At 39.3% G+C, this 24454-nt stretch overlaps 1 protein-coding gene across 1 annotated transcript in view; it reads right to left on the minus strand.

Annotated features, from left to right (window-relative positions):
• The window catches only part of LOC124170544 (leucine-rich repeat protein SHOC-2), a 93410-nt gene that overhangs the window by 66492 nt on the left and 2464 nt on the right, over positions 1 to 24454 (minus strand). Inside the window, exon 2 of the mRNA XM_046549343.1 lies at positions 17237 to 17526. Coding sequence (XP_046405299.1) covers positions 17237 to 17456 — 220 coding nt within the window. The 5' untranslated portion in view covers positions 17457 to 17526. The remainder of the gene's footprint in view (positions 1 to 17236; positions 17527 to 24454) is intronic.

A 24454-nucleotide genomic window follows, 5' to 3' on the forward strand; every position in this document is an offset into this window, starting at 1 on the left:
TGTGAAGGAGCGATTTTTGAGGTTACGTGACGTACAGAGATATCTTGAAAATTTCAGATCAGTCGAGAGCCAGATTGACACTGGTCTCGCCCCACGCATTACTCAACGTATCAAAAACACATGACACATCACCTCACCACTGAACTGCCATCTTCAATAAATCATTTAAGGTAACTACCTGCCTCGAGTGCAATTATCTTGGCATCGTTTTCCTGAATGCACTTCCACTGGCCTATTTCAAAAGGGCAAACCGTGAGGCACATCTCAGTAAAGTGGCTAGCAACACTATCGCAACAGAATGTCTCTAATACGCATGGGGTATTCTTTTCTCGAAGCAGAACACACAAATTTTAGTGATTGATCACTTCCATATCGTTATAAAATTAGAATCATATACGCCGTCAACTTCTTATCAGATTTGTTTGCAGATTATTTTTTATTGAAATCTCACTTTCCTCTAGGAGTCGAAGGGTATTCACTGCATTTTTATCGCGCAAATGACTTCCGACTCGTTTCTCCCATTTTATTCAAATTTATGTTTTAAGTTTTTTAAAAATACGGTTGAATCACGAATTGTTTTATTATTTTCTGAAATCGCTTGTATTTTTTAATTTTAAAGGCTGAAATTATTATTATGAATACCTTGAAAACTTCAGGAGTACAGCACAGGAGTAAAGACTTAATCCTACATCCTCAACCTAAGCCCATCAAAGAGCGCCTATTTTTTCAATTAGCAATCGCTAAGGTTGGAGGGTACGCATATGATGCAGAGCAAGGAAAAAAGTTCCCATTCCTAAAAGCCCTTTGTTTCCACTGCCAAAATAGGCTATCCCCCGAAGCATTCATTCTGTTTACAGTTCACCTTGTCTTCTTATTCCTCGCTCTATTTATTCGCCCAGTTCCCTTCCGTCTTCTCGTCTGGTGTGCACACTGTAAGAGTCCGCCTGAAGCAACCCTGTCGGCGCGCGTCGGGAATTGTATAGAATTCAATTTGAATATATTCAAGAGCGCCCCCCCTCCTTTTCGGCCTTATAGGTTACGAAACTAGAGTCTGTGAGATCGATAAATACGTAACAGGGCATGTTAAAACGAGAGGAAGTTAGAGAGAGCTTCGGTTTGTTGATTCAGAAATGATTTTAATCGCAGGTAACTTTCGTGAATGCCTCAGTGAACTTTGTAAGTGCTCAGGATCTGGTTCTGTTAAGGTCAGCAGTAGTTACATAAATGCTGACCGCTCCGGAAGAAGGCTTTGGAAAGTGAGTTAACTCTCTACATTGAGGAATCACAATCTCTTCCTAGACGTTTTATACAACCGAATAGTACAGAACTTCGAACCAATACGTAGGTATATATTTTTTAATTTGCAGGGTGTAATTTTATCCCGTGAATTGCCCAACCTTTCATATTTGTTGCCGAGCTGTTTTCGATAGCTGCAATGGGAACTCGTTGGGGTACTTCTAGTGGTCGTAGAAAGTTGGCCTGCATTCAACTCGTTTACTATTTTGACGCCATCAAATAATAGCACACCTTCCCCCTATATTTTTTTCCTATCGAGTGGAAGACCTCACTTTAATAACTAGCGAGGGTTGAAGGACAGCAAGAACTTAGCTATACATTAGGTTCTAACTAGCGCCTCAACATTTTGGTGAACTCCCAATTGAGATTGATTGCCTTTATCGCTTTGTTATTGATTGCGGAGCGCTAACCCAGCCATGCAATTTTGTCGGGCGATGCCGGTGATCAAGAGAGAGCGAGCGGATTCGACTCGTGGAAGAACGATTAGGAAATAAGTATGTGGAAAAATGAACGAGATTTATTGGTTATTAGAATACTCTAGCATAATATGATGCCAGCTTGGTATCTTAGGCATTGTCATTCACTTTTTCTGGCATCCAAATCTGTTAGAATTTTCCTCTAGGCTTTTAATTTACAAAGTACAGGAATTCATATAAGCATCTTTAATATAATAGTTTTATCGACATTTTCTCGATGCTGGAAGAAAGGTCACGATTTTTAAAACTCTCCCCAATTTATTTTACAAGAAAGAAAATGTAACTTAAGCTTTTAAAAGCAAATGTATTTAAAAAAAAAGTCTTCTTCGATGATTATTCCTGATAGGCGATGATCGCGACTTTACGGCCATTAATTTTAGAAAATTTCCATGAGATATCAAAATAAATGTGTACTAGCATTGTCACACGTATAAAAATTAATAGGTTACAATAATAGATTAATTACTCCATAGAATAATTGGACCTTTACTTCAGGTTTAATCTGCTTTATTTTGTTTTGGCTGTATCATTGTGCCGCACCTTCATGCCTTATTTTACAGTTGAATGTAAATTTTCTCTATGCATGAATAACCAAAATATCAATACAATCGTAATTGTGCTCATGTTTGTAATGCGTATCTATGATTTTAATAACACGAGGCTGATATCACAGATATCGCCCCGTCTCAAAAGTCAGTATGCTGTAGTGTTCTTATCGCACATGAATTATTTCTTCATTTTCATGCAAATAAAATGTAAAATCTACTGTCAGTTGGTGGAGAATTTGCAATAATTACAGTTCACATGAAGTAATTTATTTTAAAAAGTATTATAGCCGGCAGGTCCCGCAATATGACCTACCGTCCCTTCACTTTTTCGATAGATTTTAATCACGCTACATATTATCGATCGTATCTAAGTATATATTAAAAATGAAAAAAAAAAGTATTTTTAACCCCGAGGGAAGACATGAAAAAGGAAATGGATTAAATGGAAAATTCTAACAGTTAAAAAAATCAATACGAAGACTACTTCAGAAAAATTAGGCACCTTCTCCCATGAAAATATTTATTGCAGATCGGTTTCCGTTTTACAAAATCATCAGATTTCGCTTTTGTAACATCTTCAAATTTCGCTTTTCACAACATTTTCTTTTAAAGTATCTTTCGCCTGAAGATCACATAACATTAGAAAATACATCCATTGTTCATGGAAAGTTTCCATTATTTTGAAGCGCAGATGTAAAACGTCATTACTCAAATTAGTCACAAATCTTCGATCATATTCCATAGATGCTGTGGATGGGTTGACGACGATTTCATTCCAATTTGCCATTTCGCACGAACGTTCTCACGACTTTTTTCGTGGATTCCGTGGAATTTTAGATTCGAGAGAAACTAAGTGAGTAACGAGCAGCATGGATATCGAGTGAAACGTTAAAAGAAGCACCCGGAAGGCTCATGAACGCAGCCCGACGCCTCGATAAATCGTCCGGCTCAATCGCAATAATCTCTCTCTCCCACGGCCACACAGCTGAAGGTCGCGATTGTGAGACTCGTTCGATCGAATCTGTAAAAGCCTTTAAGTCCAGTGTGAACAAAATATAGTTAACACATTGGCAATTCGGTACTCTCTAGCCAACCCTTTTTGTTGATAATAACTTTAAATTCCTATCAAATTATCTTCATTTTTGTGCAAAGAAAATGTAAAATCAAATGTCAGTTCATGATGAATTGGCAGTATTTACAGTGACATGAAGTCAATTTCTTTAACAATATAGCCGCCAGCAGGTATAATCAGTATAACGTTATGTCACTTCATTTTTCTGATAGATCTCAATGACTCTATATATTGACGATCGTGTATACGTAAATATTGTCAATAGAAAAACTAGTAAGAAACTGACCCTGAAGGAAGGCGTGAAGAAGGAAATGGGTAAAATGAAATCGGCCCTCCTCAAACGAAAGAAATTCGGACAAAAATACGAAATTATCGTATTTCAGAGCCCCTTACTCTGGGGCGATCTCTTTGTTGGCAAGCTAAGAGAGGTCTTTATTCTCCACTATTGGCCCACATTTTTCACCCGTGGTAAGGCTTCTCGGCGTCCTCATGCAATGTTGCTCGTAGCTTAGAACGAGTTTCAGGCATAATCGTTTGTGTAACCAATCAGTGCCTGTATTTTTTTTATTCTTAAATATTTAAGAAATTGGTAGTTACTTATTTATGTGATTTAATTAAGATGTTTACCCAACAGCTAAGGCTTCCGTGCTATAAGATTTTTTAAGTAAACGCACAATACACTGGATTAAGCCATTGGAGTCTTGCTTTCTTGTACAATTACTGACCATACGAAGATTTCTAATTATTTGAAGCTAAGAATTTTTCCTCTGCCCGGTATTCACGAAGGATACAAATGGAACCTTACTAATTCAATTACCACATAATTCAATAGTGCATTATTATTCCTCCAAGTTTACCCCTATGAAGATGTAAATCAACAGCTCACGCGACGTTAGTGTCACAAATTTGCAATATTGCAGGAAGCTACTCTATTTACAAAGTGTAGCGGCTAGAAGAAACCACAGACCAAGTGGAAGAGTGCCTAAAGGTGACGCAAACGCATGATGCGAATACGGAATGCAGATTTACACTATGCCATCCATCTTCCGTCGTCGGAAGGTAAGGCGTGAAGAGTCGACCTTCGAGGTGCCTTTCGCAGCGCAGGTCGCTCGGGGGAAAACAGTCTGTCGACGTCGAAGCAACGGCTACGGCGGCGCCTCCGAATGACGCCGATCACCGCTGCGATCTGCGGACTCCCTCCTCCCCCGCTCTCCGATCCCTTCAACGTATCACTCCCACCTCCTCCGTCGACCTCGGGGGGAGAGAGGGGAGGGGACGCATTGCCGAGGTGATTCACATCCCAACGCACTGCTGGTTCTCAGCAATTCTAGCTAACTCACGTGCGGTCGCTTGTCCAGCGATTGTTTTGTCCCTTGTCCCTTTGCGAGTCACTGCGGGGATGCGTGAACTATAGTGTCATAGGACTCGATCACGTTTGAGGAGACGGCTATATCAATACTTCATTTACCGAGAGCCACTTGATGTTACAGTTGACTATACAGACGATGGAATTATAAGAAAATTTAGATTCCTCCTCGACTCCAAGGACGACGCGAAGGATATATCATTTTAAACACGTCCCAGATCTCTAGGACTGTCAAACGCGACAGGTTGGAAGGAATGCGTGTAATGTTCTGATTATTATAGTAGTTAATTTTTGATTTATTATTTCCTGATTCGCTGTTATTTCTCGTTTGTAAACACTCGTGCATTCCCCAGAAAGTGACAATTGTAATTGATCTACATAGTTTCAGTTTCTATACGTCTTTAAGTTTCTTTCAAAGTTTACTTATCTTATTTTTCTTGATTAGGAAACTCGTTTTACAAGCATATGAATATATTCCTGAGTATTATGTGGATATAGGTGGTAGGATGAGGAAGTGAAGGAAATGAGGAATATAGGGTGTACAGTGAAGAGATAGATGACGTGCAAAGGAAGATGTGATCAACAGGTTTAGTGAAAGGAGAATATTATTTAAAGTGATGTGATTTTGAAGGCTGAATTGAAGGGTGAATGAAAGGCCACGAATGGGAAAGGGATTTGTTTCCTTTTATGTGGGGTTAGGTGAAGTCATGCTAAGAAATACGTGCTAATGCGAGAAACGGAGCGCCTAGGCAACTGAAATGACTACTATACTGAATTTTGTCGTTTTAAGGAACCAATTCTACGATGCCATAAGGAGTGGAGATATTACGTAAAAGCAACAAATTTGGAGCTTCCACTACAAATTTTCAACTACGCGATATCGTATTTATTTCAAATACTAGCATCAGGGTTATATAAAATATGAGGAAAAGTACAGGCAAAATATCGAGTGGATTTTTGGAAAGGTAACATACATTTAAAAGTTCTGATGATAAAAAATAAACGCAAAATTTTCGCTCCATTGCCAACGATCGAATCTCCTTGCATTTTAACATATCATACGCGATTCATTTTCTTGCAGGGTCTCCGACACATCCCACGAGGTGCCACAACGCAGTTATAATTAAGCTACCACCAGCATTGCCCACATGTATTAATTACACACCACCATATGGAAGATTGCAAGGGCCATTCAGAGAAGTCGGAATTAAATGAGGAGTGGAGATAGGTTTCCGGATCACGACGCCGATTACGACGCCGTGGATAACAATAGCGCAGTGAAATAAAAAAATATTGCCCTAATTTTTTGTAATATCAACACATTAACTGCGTGAGGCATATCGGCTGTCGAACTTATTGATAATCCGCTGAATTTGATGATGTCAGCAGTTCGTTATCATCCACCCAAGCAAAGTGTATTTTTTTAGCAATACCATTTATGAGAGACTTGCTCTGATTGTGAGATAAAAATCGAAACGTCGTGGTGCCTTTTTAGATATTTTTTTACATCCTTCGCAGTGAAAAAAACGCCGAAATCTGCTGTTGGGACCGAGTTTGCGGGGATCATCGGATGGTAATCCCTGTCGAAAGCTTCCGAAACAAAAGCTCGTTCGGCCCTAAAGGAAACGAGCTCGCGAACCAAATCCAAACATTGGAGTGGAACCGAGGAGTTAAAAATAAAGAAAAAACTCAAAAAATTGGAGGCTCTTTTTTTACATTCGTAGAAAACAAGCCGAGCCCCTCCTCCGCTGAGTTCCCATTCGACTCTAGTGGACGTCGTCGTAGCTGCGAAATGCCCCAACGCTACGCCCTCATCCTCGGCGATGAAGGAGATGCACTGTGTTCGAAGAGATGGGAGCGGAATGTAGGGCAACGTGGGGCCCCTGTGGGAACGAGCCTGTCTCTATTGATATTCGCCGTCGGGCCGAAAGCGCCGAAATCAAAGGGACATCAGTCCGGAGCGCGCTGGTTCGAGTGATGCTCTTGGGAGAGGGGGAAGAGGTTGCAGCGAGGATGGTGATGAAACGACAGAGATCTACATATCTCATGATTCAAAAACGAGTGAATTGACTCTTAGCCTTGAGGACTACAGGAATTTAGATAGTGCACGTATTAATGTTTTTTTTAATGCAATGACAATTGAGGACATGCTGAAAATTCTCTTCACTTGCAGCAGAGCTCTAAGAAACGTTTTGATAACTATAAGCGTCGAGTTGAAACGAAAGAAATTAAGCGGAATTTAACGGTCATTGAATGAGAATTTCATGATACAAACAATTGAATTTGGTTGCGTGAAAATGCTGCCTTTACAAAAACAATATGAGGCAACCGTGGAAAGCTAAATCGGCTGATTTCGAGGCAAAGGCAAGAAAATTAAAACCCTTCTCCGAAAAACTAAATTAATTCAAATATAATATTTTACAACTGGCCTCTTAAAATTCGCTATTCGTTTTAATGATCAATAATTACAGTGTTCAATCAAAACTGAGATAACACTGCCCTGTGAGAGATTTTCACCAATCGAGGCCGAAAGGCACGGACATACTTGTGTGAAATATAATGACGAAGTAGTTTACCGAGAAGAATTATACTATTTCAGAGAAATCGGTCAACGACGAGGTCTGTTGTTGCACACGGAGGTGACGCGAACGATTCTAAAGGTTCACTTTAATGGCTAAAACCTCATTCGGTCGAGGCTGAGAAGAACTCTTAGTTAGAAGTGGGAGCACTTAGCGGTCCAGTAAACCACGGTTCCCATCATTTCCTGCGGAAGTTTCCGCAAAGCTCTGCTCAGAGAACGTCTCCGCTTGCCCCTACCCCCATCTTTATCTCTCTCACGGACACTTGATTTTCGTCCTTGCCTTTCCATAAGAGGCAAGAACCTTTACCACATTGGACTGCCTCGAAATGCCTTACGGGTCGTTCTTGGCGATCAACTTTTATTCCCACCCCCCACAACGGGAAAACTGGTGGAGGAAAGATACAGTGGAATGGAGCGCGGCCTTTGGAAAACTTTATCCTCGATCGAAACACTAACTCTATCTTTAGAAATGAGGTGAAGTATCAATTTATAGGTACAATATGCCGTAAGCATTGAACTCATGTAGTTTCTTCTGTAGAAATTTTGCGTTAAAGTGCGTCGACATTTTCCACATTTCATGCTTTATTACAAAAAACGATATTTGCTATGTTTAGATTCTCATGATAATATGAATATTCAAAATTTATGCTTCACGACCCCTTATTATATATATATATTTTTTTTAGATCACGAGATGTGGGTCAATACCCACATCTCGTGATCTAAAAAAAATATATAAATATGAATATTTCATTGAGATTGGTTTACGTGAATATAAAATTTTGATTTTTGAAGTTTTGCGGAGGTATTCTTTAGGATTGAATAATATGTTCTTGGTAATGTATGCATGACAGATTCTTCAATTCCTCTTTGCCAAATTCTTGGAAAACAGCAATGGTTGTCTGTCTTCAGCATTTTGTATTGGCTTTGCCCGTGGATAACTTCGGCTACTACTTCATTTTTAAAATATAATTATTTCAATCATTATTTTTCTTAATAATTTTAAAATTAAATTTCCTTTTCCTTGGTGCAGATCTTTTCTTAATAATGACTAAGAGACTAAGTATCCAAACGAAATACATCTCTGCAATCTTCCGTGAGATCTTCTAGCTTTTAAACCGTTTCATCGTGGTAACCTTGACACTGTATAACGGCAAACGCAAAATGTTTTTCGGTGGGTAACTTGATACGAACGGATGGATGAAGAACTTGATATTTCGAAAAAGAATTTTTTTCTTTTATCATGTTTCCATGAAAAAAAACTTGTAGGACCAGAGCATGAATCTTATATTTAATGGATTACGATTTTCGTTAAAACACTTTCTCTTGCCGAGTTCCTTCCTCTACCAGCTTCCTCAGTTTTCATCTAAACGAGTTCCTGTCGCCGTAACATTACTTAATTATTTATTTTTGGGGCCCTAAAAGAGAAATCGCGTTACGTATCCGATGGGATATTTCGAATAGCTCACAGGATTGCGTGTCCGGTAGTCTGTCGAGAGAGAAGGCAGGCATACTGGAGTGAATGTTGGCCGGAGAGACGAACGGCCACACTTCCTGGCAACTAATGGCTTCAAGTCCCTATCGGACACCAGCTCGGGAAAACCTATATCAACTGAAGTCTCCTTTCCTGAACACGAATTGATGCACTCGAAGAGAAAAGAACACATTCAGTCTTTATCCATAGCATTTACTGCAAATTCAGTAGAAAATTATCTTTAGCAGAATTACACATCAACTATTTTCCTAGGGAAACATCGTGATATTTATTCGACTTGCCATAATTAAACTTAAAATATTACAATTAAAATTAAGGCAATAATTCTCGGTAAATTTGTAGGCCCGGTTAATACCGTAAAAATAATTTTGCGGAATATATCAATCTCATTCGTTGATATTATGGGAAATGTCTGTTACCACTATTATATGCGTGCACCTAATATTTCAGCAACCTTCGAGCTAGTGTGATGGAAACCGCGGCACACACTAATATCGATAATTAAAAAGTGCATTTTGAAAGTTCCTTTGCGATTTCACTTCGTTCTCATATGTAGAAACTGAACAGCGGATGATTTTAAACATTGCAATTCAATTCAAAAATTGAATTAGAACAAAATTTGAACTAAAATGAGTTTTTCAGACAGCTTCAAAGTTGAACGAGAATTTCAAATTATAATATTCTTCGTGACCGAAGAGATATCACACGAATGCTTTGCATGGTAAAGTCCCAGAAATTCAACGTTAGGAATGCATTAAGAATAAAAACAAGAAGAGAACATATTATTGAACGGTGGTTGAGGACGGACTTTCAGTCTCGCTCCAATTCTCCTTTTTTGTCAGCCTTATTGAAATTCACGAGGGATCAATAGATTAGTTTTTACATAAACTATTAGAAAATGAGCTGAATTTTTGCAGTTTCCTGGAGCCCAACGACCAGGCGATTTTAATGTAACAATTTTTTACGTGCGAGGAATGTATCCATATAATTTCATGTTTCTGGGATTTGTATTACTGAATAATAACATGCAATGGTAGAACGCAGTTCAAGGAATAGGGGTAAGGAATAGGACGAAGACGGATACATTTAATCTTTCTTGTGATGCAAGAAAGCACCGTGCCCAAGCAAGGAAGGTAAGTAAATACTGCTGCGACGCAACTCACGAAAAAAGACTGTTCGGCATATACCGCTTTCAATCCCCATTCCTCCTTCTCTTTGCGGTTGTGAGGTAGCTGGCTTGGGAGACGCATGGACCACGTGCCTAGCTTCCTCGGGACGATTCAGGTGCCCCATGGGCACAGGTGCTAGCGGAGTGAGTGGCGGTCTGCATAAAGTAACAATGCGCCGCAGTTTCTTCAGCTTGAAATGCCCTCGATTAGTACGTGGAGCACTTGCTCTTTCGGGAGAAGGCGGCGTGAATGTTAATCGCTACATCAGGAAAGGGCGGAATCAATTAATCTCCTCGTGCAATCGAGGACCGTTCTGAACAAATAGTACTCTTGCATAGCGATGCTGCATAAATAGGAATAGTCCAGTTAGATGAAAAGGAGAGACATTGCAAACGGCAAGCAAGAATTGCCGAGTACCTGGATCACAATTCATGTATGAGAAAGAACATCTTCGGATATGATGTACTCATCATCATCGTGACTAAATTACCCTGAGGAGGTAATATGCTAATGCAGGAATTTCCATGCTGCAATTGTAAGTACTCACTTGGTAGAAAATTGGATAGGAACGTCTAAGGAAAAGAAATTAGACTGGTGAGAGTAAATGATGATTTAATGTCTCTCTGTACCAAATTAAAAACGATTTAACTCAAACGCAGGGATCGTTCAAATGGGCTCGACATATGAATGGGAATTATTAATTGACTTTTCTCATTTTTTTATTCAAATTAATTTTAAAACTATTTAGTCCCATCTCATTACAAGCATTGGTGCTCCTCTCCTAAGACTGATGTGTGTTACAGAACAAAAACCTATATTAGCAAGCAAAATTACAACGTTTGAAATTAGAGAAGGGATATTTTCACCTAAAAATATCGTTGTCCACGAGAAAAGTCACATATGAGTATATAAAAGCCGTAGACAACGTAAAAAAAAACATTTTTCCATACTATCAGCTTATTTTTACAAATTTTTACTAATTGTTTAAGCGTTTTAATTACTGAAATGAAGATTCAGTGAATACTAAGCGTGCATCTCATATCCATGGGAACTCTCAACGGTAAATAGTTCCTCTAGAATGTGAGGATGATCCATGGTGGAAAGAGGATTAAAATATATGCGCCATAGGGGCCACCCCAAACATTTTGCTTTCTTGCGAGGCCATTGCCATAAAAAAGAACTAGAAATATTTTTCTCTCGCCTCAGCCGATCTGCGCGCTGAGTTTAAGGTTACCACCACCAACCCGCTCGTCTTGCTGCGCCCAGAGTTTAATATGGGATCCGCATCGTCTAGGGGATCAAGGGTGAAACCGCTCAAACGGAGCCAACCAGCCGAAGGGGGATTGTAGAAGTAAAGTAGGGCGAGGGATGGCCGTAGCCACTCACGAGGGGGGAAGAATATTCGGCAGGAGCCCGAGGGGAAGAGGGGATCTACATGCTGTGCCAAAGATAAGACTTCAGAGTGGACATGCAGGTGAGTAAAAAAAATTGATGGACTGCGCCTGGGAACGCTAAAACTGAAGAGAAGAGGGTCGTAAAAACGAGAGGGTCGTCGCCGAAAATAATGTTGGCTATTTTAATTTGAGTTTCCTGCCGCCAAAAATGTTTCAAGAAATTTTTCCATTATTTTTTAAAATCAGTATTTTTTAAATTTTTTTGCCAATTTATTTAGGGAATTAAACAAATGTTTTTCGAGAAATATCAATTAAAAATATCCTATTCTGAAATAAATAGAAATGATTTCGTTTTTTCTCGTGAGATAACTCAGATCGGATAGCATTGTAAATACAGAGTTCATACCTGCGTAGTTAAATGTAAATTTTAGGTTTTCTTACGAAGGAATCGATCAAATATTTAAATAGTAGCATTCAAAGTTAGATGTTGCAGTAAAATCCTATAAACTATTTCCTTTCCGATAACCCTTCGGTACTTTCACTCCGTAGGTGCGGATTAGGGGGAAAAAATCCGTTTCGAATTCCGTTCAGTGTTGAATGCGGAGAGAGAAAGAGAGGTGGGGGGGAGAGATGGGGGAGGAGGAGATGCAGAGAGATGAATTGCAAGGAAGGATAGTTCCAGGGCACCGTGATGCCAAATCTCCCTGTTCTTTTTTTCAGTGCGAACAAATCTTCTATCTTTAGTCTTCCCTCCAGGCGATCGATAGTCGAGAGCGTTCGGTACCGTGGCGAGGAGTGGTCTTAGTAGCCTAGTTGATGGCAATTGGACTCCATAAATCACTGCCTCTCTCGTCAGCGCTCAAGTAGCGTGAATAGGGATTCAGGGACTTTCATGGCATTTTTGTGAATTAACTGATGCCTTGAATAATTCCGACCACTTCTTGGTCATGAAGTCAGATTTTTTTATTTCCTTTTAACCGGCGTTGTGATGGACTGAAAAATCAGTTGTCGTTTCAGAACGCGGGACATTTTAACTGTATGAAGACGTAGACTAACGCAGAATGTACGCTTGTGGCCTATATCAAAATACATTCGACTAGTCATCATTTTCGAGCATTGAGATGATTTTTCTAAATGAAATATTGCAATATTTTACAAGAATTGAAGCGTATAAATATAACGTTGCAGGTCTTATTGTGTTCAGAAATAATTATGTGGATAATTCAAAGATTTATTTTTTTATTCGTTTTCATTTTAATGATTTTGTTTCGAGCAGTCATTTTGGTACAATGAACATAAATTTTCTGCCAAAGTAATGAGATTATTTTTAATTGCACCCTGCAAAATTTAACTGAAATATTTTTTTCTTTAATCAACAGTTGATATCGTCGCTGAAAAATATTTATCGAAGTTATTACATTCCTCCCTTGAAATTTTACTCTGCATTTTTTTTAATTAGTATTTTTATATTTGTCACCGGAGTTTTTATATCCAATTAATAATGTTGGTATTTTAATTCAAAAATGATACGTAGATAATTTCAGTTTTTCCCTACCACATAAATAATAGCTCCCTCTGTGAAAAGTTTCCTTATTTTTTTCAAATGACAGCATCGCTGATCGCGGAAGATTGCAATCATTCCTCTCACTTAAGATTTTGCATTCGATTCCCGCAATAGACCTCTCACAACACGCGGAAGAGCGCTGGCCGGAAGTCCATTTGTGTCGAAACCACTGCAACACCTGGAGCGGACTTTCCGATCTCACAAATCAAGAGATGAGCAGCCACTTCGCGTGTTGTTCCTCTCAATGTTTACCTGCCCCCAACCCCTTTCCTCACACGGGTGCAGAATGTTCCCGCGGTCGGGAAATCAAACAAGTAGTCACTCAGGCAAGCAAACACTTCGTGATGAATGGCATTTTTTAAGAGGAAGATGAGGTTTGAGTTTCAACCTCATCGCCGTGCTTGCCGACCACGCAACAGTTTTTTTTATCTCATATACCCGTGATAAAATCCAAACCCAACCAAGAAGAAGCAAGAATAGGAGGAGTGAGACAAGGGCATGCACTGTCCCCCGCAATTTTTAATGTTTACATCGAAAAAACCGTCAATGAAATCAAATAGAAGGCTCTGGCTGTCAGTTTTAACGGAGAAAGGATAAGTATGCTGCGACTTAAAAACAACTTATCTTACTTAGCCGAAACAGAAAATGATTTGAAGGAGAATTTGACAAATAAGGAAAGGACATAGGCAAGATATCTGTATCAGTTGAAAATACACAAAAAGAAGACTAAAATATTAGCATGCAGCATAGGAGAGGTGGAAAAACTAAAAAAACTAAATTAGGAAAGCAAAATCTTGAAGAGTTGAAAGAGTTTTGTTATCTTGGGTTTTTCCGCATTTTATATAATTTTTATCGAAGAAAATATTACTCATTCAAACGCTTTATCAATGTATATTTTACGAACATATCATTTATTAAAAATTGACTTACAATCCATCAGATATAAGATAAGATATATAGAATGCGTCGTATTATTTTTGCGTAGAGAACGCGCATGACTTCTTCGTCGATAACAAAATGAAACACGACTGTTGATACCTCCCCTCCTTCCCTCTCCTGTCTGCCCTTTCCCCCTTCCCGGGATCATCGACTCCGCGACTGTGAGCGAGCGGGCTGGCACGTGGTGTCGCCTGTATGCACACACGCGAGCCACAACAAAGCACACCGAACGCTCCTCGGCACGCGAGACATCAGCTGTTGCTGCGCAGTTGACTCGCTCGCCCGGAGTTGAGTTAGCACAGCAGAGGGTGTCCCCGTGGGCGGGCCGGACGCGCCGCGCATTTATTTTATTTCTCCCTCATTTCATCTCGTCGTCCTCATGCAGGTGGGAAGGTGTTATTTCTGCCAACTCCGATCGGACTGCTCTTCCGAAAGCGCGAATGCACTTGACGTCGCTGAACTGAAGGTTACGGCCAGTGCACATGAACTCAGGGGATATTGTTGCCACGGTAAGAAAAACGCAGCGCCGAGTCCGAAGAGCTTACCACAATATACTTGATAGTCAAACTATCGAATGTAAATTGATGGAGATAGTATGACTTCGAATGTAGAAAAAAATATACGTTATTATCATCGCCTTTTGTAAAGGAGAGAAATTATAAAATATATTATATCTTAACTTTTGATTTAAATTAACCTTTAATTGAGTTTGAGATTTAAACCAGGCAGTCCTTGCAGAATATTAAATTACACAAAACTTGTGCTAGGTATATTTGTTGGTCCTCTTTTTAAAACTTTGAGGATAATTTGGCATTCATCCCTCTATTTAAAATAATCTCCTCCAAGAAAACATCCATGGGTCGATTCGATTAATAGTATGAGATATTCTCTCTGAAAATTTGCGAATGAGCACTAAGGATAAAAGAGAAAAATACACTTTTAATGGAAATGAAACACATTCATACGTTGCTAGGAGACACCTATCCATTGGTTCATTTTAAGAAGAAAACTCATTTGAGCTCGAATGAATCATGACAATTAGCATACGTATACACTTTGAGTGTAACTGTTTGAAGCCGAAACGATTCATAATATTTTCAATCTCGAATAACGCTGATTACATAAATAAATAGTTGATTGAGTATCACCTTCCTCATCGAGGAATGTATTTTTTCTCGCATCATTAAATCTCAAATAGCTGTCCTAAAATGGAACCTGAGACTGCACAGAATGAATTTCACAGGTCAAAGACTCCGATATCAGGTCACAACCGTAACACGAATGCTTTTTCTGGGCACAGGTAAAACTTACCAGTTAACGTTTCCGCCGCGAACGCTCTTCGAGGAATCTTTTTTTTTATCTCCGGTTAAGGGGGCCACCAGTTTTCGTGAATCACCGCCGTGAACCCGCCGGAGGTGCGCTCTCGGCACGAGGTGACCCCATGAATCGTGCAAGTAGTGGCTCTTGCTAGGATGGCAGGTCACGGGCGGGCGGGAGACGATTACCTTCCAGCCGAGCGGAGTCACGGAGGATCGAGGTTTTCGTGGCTCGAGAGCTGAATTCGGACGAAGCAAGGAGACTGGGCCCGATTGTATTGGATTCAATATACTACATTCACGCCCGATCCATACAGACCCTACCCTATTTCTTCAATAATAATAGATATGCACGTAACAGGTGGCGTCGTTCAGTGTGTCAATGTTTTCCCTTGATGGAGACCCACCGCTAAACCAAAATTTATATGCTTTTCTTGGTACGTGATCCAACTATAAAAATTCCATTTTCATAAAAATACCATTTTCAAATGAATATGGCATCAAATTTTACATTGATTTTTTACTTTATTATATAATAGATTGTTGAAACTGAAATAGCTTCGTGCTAAATGTGGAAATGAGTTTTTAAAAAAGGTTAAATAGTGTTTCCCCGTTTAATGTACCTGTATGTGATTTTTTTTACATGCTTTGAAATCAGTGTAATCATATAGAATATTTTAGTTGTGACATTTGGGGACATTACTCCTGCATTACCTATCAACGATTTACTGCACTGATTGTAATCAAAATGTATTATTAGGAAGTAATTGAGACTGAAATTGTTTTCTAAATTTTTTCCCAGAAACTATAATCGTTGACAAAACAGCGTATTTTGGTTTTCAATCTATCTTTCAATGAATAAGGAATGCCATAAGCGATAACGTATTTTTAAGACATTAGGAAAATAAGGCTATAAAAAAATTCTTAAGTGATTCTAAGAGCGACAACCTTCCTAAGATTTATGATGAGTTGCGAATAGTGGCGCAGGGGAGCAGATGCGTCCGTCGCAGATTTTGAGGGGGGTGGGGCAAAGTGCGTCGCAGGAAAGAAGCTCCCCCGGCCACCTCCACCCCCGAAACCCATCAACCCCTGCGGCCGCGGTGGGAGGTTCCCACTGTTCGCCGGCTTTAGGACGATCGATACGGGATTATTACGAGCGATGGTGATACATTTTTCGCAAAAGCAAGGGGGATAATCTGTAAAGAACTTACCTTCATAGAAATGCAAAATGATGCGATCCCTGTAAAGCGTTTGCATCGAGGGTGCATTTTTGCAATTCCATTAGGGATCATGTAGTATTCGTCAATGAGATGGAAATACAAGGCAATCAATTGATAGAGTTAATTGTGTAAATCGAGTAAAGAGTTAACACACGATTTTTTTAAACAACAACCACGATTTGGCCAAAGCAGGGCGGATAGGATGGATAGCAGTAATTAACTTTGACAACCTCTATGCATGTCCCACATTTTTTAAATGAGCACTCATCCATTGAGACGACTTATTGGATCAATTGAGCAGCGACCATTTGTATGCGCCTTTGCGTGAAGTCGATGGTAATTTTTCCATCGTCTTTTTAATCGGAGTCGTTGGGATGTACTGCGCAAAAGCGAATGGCTAGAAACTCAGATATTCCTTATTTTTTAACCAATGATTCCTGAATCTAACAATAATCCCCTAACCTTGATATATTCTGAAATAAAATCAAACGTTTTCAGATTATTAAATTATGTGAATATTATTATGTGATTTTTTCAACGATGGAAGTAAAGTCATTAAAATTAATGTAGTGAAACTTTCGTTTATTTCCATTATAAAATAATGTAGTGTCGCCGAGACTACATGTAGTCAGTCGCATTATGCTCTTAAAGTAAATGTGTGCTGTGTTTTCAAACCCGCGGGGCTAAAGTTTGCTAAGTTTAGGATAACAAAGGCAACGACCCAACGATGCGTCTAGGCTAATTGAGGCGATGTAAGGGCGGCTTTGAAGAGTGCAAATAGTGTGTAATTTGTGACTCACCGAGGTTGAAGTTCTCCTGTGCCTCGTTGCACCTGCCGACCACCCGGATGATGGCCTTGCCCGCTGAGCGGGAGCACATAAGCACCCCTCCGGCCGGGGGCACGATCGGGGGCGCGTTGTCGTTGTTGCCCTCCCCATTGTCCTGTCCGCCGCCGCCGCCACCCATTCCTCCTCCTCCCGGCTGGTGGTTGGTCAAGTCTGCTCCAAACTGTGGACGCATCTTGGATCTGATTCCTCTTTCCTAAAGGAACGGAGCTCGCCTCTCAAAGGGGCCTCCGATTCCCGAAATCCTGTGAAAACAACGAAGATGGGAATGAGAGACGAATTATTATTATTATTATAACTATTATTTTATAACGTTTATACAAACTCGATTTGTTGTTTGTCATCTTGTCCGGGTCAAATTTTTTAAGTCAGTTTTTACCCAATTTCCGTTTAGTTATCAAGCTGAGAATTATAGGGTAACTCAGGACCAGATGACAATGCAATATTCTAACAACTTTAGTTTGATTTTAACTGTATCTCCATTGTTATTCAGAATTAAAAATTAAATATGGAGAAAAGCTTTTAAAAAATGGCTACCAAAATCATATGGGAACGATGCGATCATTTAAAGGAACGAGAATTATAGTCATATTAACAAACGCGTTGCGATAAATGCGTTTTTAGATCTTATTTGTAAAGGAGCAGTATGATTAAAGGGACTTACAAAATTTCAATAGTTTATTCAATGCAAATAGAGAAAGCTACGTTGTTGTTGCATTCTAAATCATGCAAAATCCATTCAATGAAAGAAAGGCTTCAGTATTTGCTTTATGCACGGCAAGGGCGTACCCAGGATCAAAACTAGGGGGCAAGCCATGGTTGTTCAAGTTGATGGTAAGATTTAAGCATGGAAAAGGTGAATGAAATCAATATTTTAAGGAAACTGTAACAGCTTTTTATTAGTTTTTAAAATTATTTGCTTGAAAAAATATTATTTTCCTTAAAGACATTTGCGATTTTTGCTTCTGGGGGGGGGGGAGCAGCTGCCCCCTCCTGCCCCTCGCTGGGTACGCCCATGTCCACTGCACAATACCTGTAATGGTTTAAAAGAATTCGTTTCCGGAAACAAGTCCCCCTCGAGGAATTCCACCTTTCAAATTAGAGAAGTGACCCAATTCTTCTTCAATCAATCTGTATCTCATCGACTTTATCGACTAAATGCGTTATAATGGTGCAGCCAAAGATATTTTTTTAATTCTAAAACCGATGGAGGGAGTGATCGATTGTGGATGGATTTCCTATTGTAACTGGTACGCATTTGCTTTCGTCGAAGTAGAGTGCGCTGTGCTGCAGGTGGAAGCTACTCATAGGAAGCAGTTATGGAAGCTAACTTCGCAACGTAAATCCACCGTTAGAGTTGCAGCAGTCGGCTCTTTTACAAACCACTTTAGGTGAGGAAATGGCCTCTGCTTGTCATCGATGACTTTACATTTCACAATTGTTCCATAAATTAGAAACCTCATGGAAAGCTTGCGGCAATACTATTGGATGTGTTTCCTTGCTGGAGAGTTGAAAGTGACAGTGATATGCATTATTACAAACGCAATTGCCTTTCGACACAATATTCATGTTCACATCACAAATTCGTTGAAGATTCAACTAACATGAATATCGTAAATCGTGGGTATATATCTTAATGAAGCGCATAAGCTGCCATTCGGTTTGAAGTTGGCGGTAGTACTTGGGTAGTACACAATAAGGTAGTTTGTAAAAGTATTAGACACTTAGAGGTAAAGGTATCGAAAAATCCTAAAGTAAGGGTTTCCATTATATACGTGGTGATTTCAAGGTTTGATTTATGAATAATGTCGAGAAACTACTTGGCATTTTATGAGGCAGAATAGTTTGCCCCAAATCATAGACTATAAGTATTATTTGATAAATATTGAGTGTTAGCTGCGTAGCGCACTATTTCAAAAAAAAGGTCAATTTTCGTACACGGCCAGTTTCTTGGGCTACGCTTGAACCATTGATAACACTTTGATGGCCTTATTTCATGTCCTGCCTTAAATTTCCGCCTAGATAGTCTTTTTATCAAAAGGTCACCTATAATCACTCATTTTATCAAATGTGATATCTCTTCAATGCTGCGCTAACCGCCAGAGAAAGTACCGATTAAAACCTTTGGTAATTTTTTTCTTGATTAGCCGACTTCCTCGGCGAATCATTAAAAAATGTTCCTTTTCCACTGTCCTTACCAAAATATTTTTGTTAAGAGGGATTATCTATTGAATGTTTCCGCGGCGCAGTTCTGTCATTAATGGAACGAGATATTTATCAGGCTAAACTGTGTATCGCTGATGATATTATAGGACCAACATTTATTTATTTTTTCGAGGTTTTATGGAATGGTCGTAATCAAGACATCTTGAACCCCTAAATCAATATGTGGAATGTCGAAGCATAACATGTCTTAGATATTTGAAAGCTCTATAAAAATCCTTGTTTACGTTGGCAACGCGGTACGGCGCTGGTGTGAGCGTACGCCAGATCGCCTTGCGGTAGGTCGCGTCTTACAAGAAAGCTGGTGAACTCCGTGCGGAAACACAAGAATGAAAACATCATCCCGTTTTGAGAGCATCTCCATTGAAGCAACAAATTTACCCTCGATCACATTGATTTTTGTTGTGTTTGTAGAATTGACATCGTCATAAATTTTAAATATGTATGATGAAATAATTATAACATTATAAAGTAAGACTAGAATCAGTGGAAAATACGAAAGTGGTTGATGAAATAATGGTACGACCTTTTCGCATTTGCTTACTGTGGAATATTTTAAATACCATTTGTCAATTTTAAGGTTACTTATTGATGTTCAATAGTGCGAGGATTGAGAAGAGTAAACTATATGAATCAAATAATTAGCGATGGATTATATTTTTAATTTTGTCATTATTCACTAAATAAAACTTTCTTAAAAATTGGAGAGCGCGGCGAGGAATAACATCACGTCTTATCACAACAGTTTGTGGGAAATAATCGACTTTTTAGTTCCACTCCTAACTAGATGCCTTTCCATATAAAAAACGGCAAACGTACTTATTGTACATGACATAAATCGCCCTAAGTTACTGGAGGAAAGTTAAGGCTATTATGGCGCATAATTTATCAAGTACATGCAAATGTATATCATTATATAGACCCATTCAAGAAATAGAAATTTTATAGCGATATTCATCCAGTTGGTTTACGACCACGCTGTTTTTAATAGGAAATAGAAAGTTTTCGGGAGGATAGACAAAAAACCGGTTCTATGAAGTTAATCGATTTGCTTTCTCTCATTCTTCCTTTCATTGCGGGAGATCTACTTCAGATTGCCTCTGGTTGGAGGCCGAAATGTCAGTAGCCACTGCCACTTTGGAAATCGCTCACCTACTGACCGGAGAACCTTGCTTCAAGCAATGGCAATGGTCCACTCTATTGCTCACTCGAATTGCTCTATCTCGGGTCTTTATTACGCGAGTTGCTAAAAAGACGTCTGGAATGTAATTCCCGGGATATACTATCAGTGAATAAATTATAGGCAATGCATTTGCATCAGACTCATGGAAAATAAGTTTGATTTTAATTTTTTTAAGGATACTGAGTTGATCTGTTGCAGTTGAAATCCCTACGTCGAAAATCACGCCATAAAATTCAGAAGATATTACTCGGAATTTTTTTTAAATCTCCACTGCATCAAAAGAATAAGATAAAATTTCGGTTATAGGTCATGAATTAGACTTAAAAAAATTAAATGAAGGGTGAATACGGTATTTGAGAAGACAATTGGGAAGAAATGCAAGAAGACCAAGGCTAACCGACCCTGCCAGAAGCATTTTCTGGATATTTTTTTAATTTTAGGGTCCTGCAAAGATACCCAACCATTGGCCAGGGTGGACAGCGTTATTTATAACGATTAACTGTGAGGGAAATAGCCCTCAGAATCAAGATGATTGAAACCATGTGACTCATTTATTTTCCCATGGCATTAACCGCAGATTTGATAGGACTCAATTTTTTTAAGTATGAGGTTAGGTTATATACACAACATTGCTACCTAATAATTTTTAAGCTTGCGACCATCGTTTTGAGCTTTGATAACTTCCAAAGTGATGCAGGCTAAAGTGATAATTTACTCATAAGATGTCAGAGCTTAAAAATGAAGAAATGGAAATTTCCGGAATAGCCGCGTCGAAGTTGATTACCGATGACGTTTGGTAGACTATGCTGGCTACATCTTCATATCAGGTCTAAGCACTCAATAAGAAAAAGAAAAGAAAGCCTCAATAAGAAAAAGAAAAGGAAATATAAAAATTCGTAGTCCACACACACACAGTAGTTATGTAAATAATTCCGCATCCGTCGGTGAAAATTGGAATGAAATTTGAAAAAATTTAAGTGAACTTTCCTCTGTTCTTCGCCCACCAACAATAAGAGTGGACGAAACGGTCAGCGTGCATGTGCACGAATTGCCTGAGGAGATTCATCTCCTGAGTGGCCTAGTTCGACGGGAAGCTCTACGAATCGGATGAAAAAAAAGAACGATCCATCCTGACCTACGCCCCTCGCGACCGGTAGGCAGGAGACTGGGGCGAATGGCGTTCTCCCACTCTGACCAGAGACTTGGAAATCCCTCCATTCCGCTTGTAGCTTGATTCGTTAAGCGATTTCACGGGTCGTTTCACGACTGTGCGGGAGGAGGAGGAGGTGGGAGGGGGGTGGAGAAGAGTTGATGCGAGCTAGTCTAGCTGGGAAGTTTTACGGCTTCTTCTTTGCACCGATCTCGCGCCCGCGAACATTATTCGGCTCCTCGGGGGGGAAGTTGGGCGTTCTTCCCTTACGAAAGGGAAGTCTTTAAGTGGGTTACAGGAAAACAGCTCCCACTCACTCAGCGACGCCTGTGAAATATTGACGAGCTGTGATCTTCAGCAAACGCCTAGTTCATTCTGATTTCTCCATCCCCGCCTACCTCGACTGAACACAGCAGCCACCACATTGCTTTGCTTACAAAACAGTGAGTTCATTCTCCGACGCATCGCTGAATTTCACATTTCCCAGTTAAAAGCCGAGACGCCTTTATAATTAGCTGAAGAAACTGCCTGTGAAGGAATAACAACTGTTGTTTAAGAAAGAGGTGGGTAAATTATTACTGAAATTAATAAAAGGGAAGTTGAACGAATGAATCTCTTACTTTACTAATAAATGTCGCAAGAAATACGGAGTATACGTGTAAAACATAAAGCACACATTATTTCAATTAAATGAAATGGGAGAAAATAATGGTTTGATGCGAAATAATGAGGGGGACAAGAAAAATTATTTAAAAAGCGGAAATGTTTGGAAAATAAATATAATAAACTGATAGGAGACCAATGATTACAACTTAAAGTTATCCAGACAACTTAAAAAAAATAGTATTTGAGTAGAATCGGGTGAAACTGAGATAACTTATCGGAGGAACGATGAAAAAATAAATCAGTTATGAGCTTAAAATATTTATCAATGACTAATTAATCATCTAAAAGCAAATAATATTAAAAGTAATGATGCTGCCATTAGCAAGAGAGGGCAACGTCATTAATAGGGATTATCTGCGTTTTTTAATTACAACATAATTTTCTAAACTAGCATTTTATCATAATTATCTCCCCAAAAGGAAAAATCTAGTTCAAAGATCGGAAACAAGTGGATACTGGACGCTGAGGGAATTCCCAGAGCACTGACAGGGTAGTCTCTCTCTTCCAAGAGGAAGTGGAGCCCTTTGAAGCTGAAGGGGGTCAGATAATTATTGGTGATGAGGACTCATGATGGAGGTTCGCAGTCCAATGGAAGTGAAATAAAAGGTACGGTCCCACAGGGATTCTCAGATCTTCTCAAGTTTTGTGAAACTCAAAGGGATAGGTTTATTGAAATAAAGAATACATGATCAACATGATATCTTATTATCGAGTGGTGGGGTATATAATGGGCCTAAAGACTGTAAATTCACTGGTTGTCGATGCCCGGCGTAGTGTAGGAAGAAAGAGAGAGAAAAAATGAGTAGAAACGGGTGACACTGAGAATAGTAGTTGCTAGCTTAGTAGTAAGTAGCTTACTAGTAAGAGCTAATTAGCTTGCGCGGACAAAAAGATACAAAAGGGTTGAAAATAAAGCACCTTCGCCTAACATTTTAATGTATTTATTTCTAGTGGAAAAATTCATAAATTCCAGGAAAAATAAAACGTCTCGATTTAGGTTTAAACGTTAAATTTAAAATTATCAGTTGAAGATGTCGATCTTCAGGACAATCTGATGGTGCTTGGATGACTTCTACGGCTTGAATTTTGAAAAATATGTGATAATCATGTAATGAAAATACATTAGTCTATCTCCACATTGTTTTATATTTAACACAAATTTGACCAGAATTTAACAAATAAAACACATCATAAATTAACCTCACAGACCCATTTTCTTGATAATGGCACTGCGTGATGAAATCATGATCTGTATGGTTAAGTGGTTCAATCAAAACACAATTGAGTCACACTGATAATGATACGTAAGCATTGAAACCGAAGTGACGGCGTCTGATTTTTCCACAGGCTTGTAAAGATTTCCAACCGAAATAAACTAAAAAAAATGGTAGAAGCTTCTGCTCCCTCATTCTAGACGAAGTATTCGAAAAATTTCAGAGAAAAATATTCGCGAATCGATTCCTAAGGCAGAAATATACGCATCATTTCCTTTTAGTTGGCTGAGCATTCGACCATTCTCTTCATTCCTCGCTGTCTTTGGCGCAGGGAAGAGAAATTTGCTATTTATAATGATAATCACCACTATTATCACGTGTCCAAACCTACATAGTTCCTCTCCTGTGAGATATTCAACGAAATCTGACGAAGAAGGCCGAATTCTCAGCCGCAAAATCATTCGAAATCGACTGTAGAACGTAGTCCTATCATCCTTCTCTGGTTACTGCCGTTCGGATCATGAGACGAAAGTAAGGATAAAAAGTTAGATAGAGGGATGAAGGAGAGGGAATAGGAAGAGGAGAGGGAGCGAGGAGGAACGTGGTTGTGCCCTCAGCCACCGCAAAGTGCTCCTTTCGCTCGATATACACAAAAGACGCCCTCTTCCCCTCCCTCCCTATCCAACTCCTCATCTTTCTCTTTCTCTCGACTTTTTTTCCCACTCCCACACACACAC

This window comes from Ischnura elegans, chromosome 1 (genome assembly GCF_921293095.1).
Source record: "Ischnura elegans chromosome 1, ioIscEleg1.1, whole genome shotgun sequence".
Classification (NCBI taxonomy): domain Eukaryota; kingdom Metazoa; phylum Arthropoda; class Insecta; order Odonata; family Coenagrionidae; genus Ischnura; species Ischnura elegans.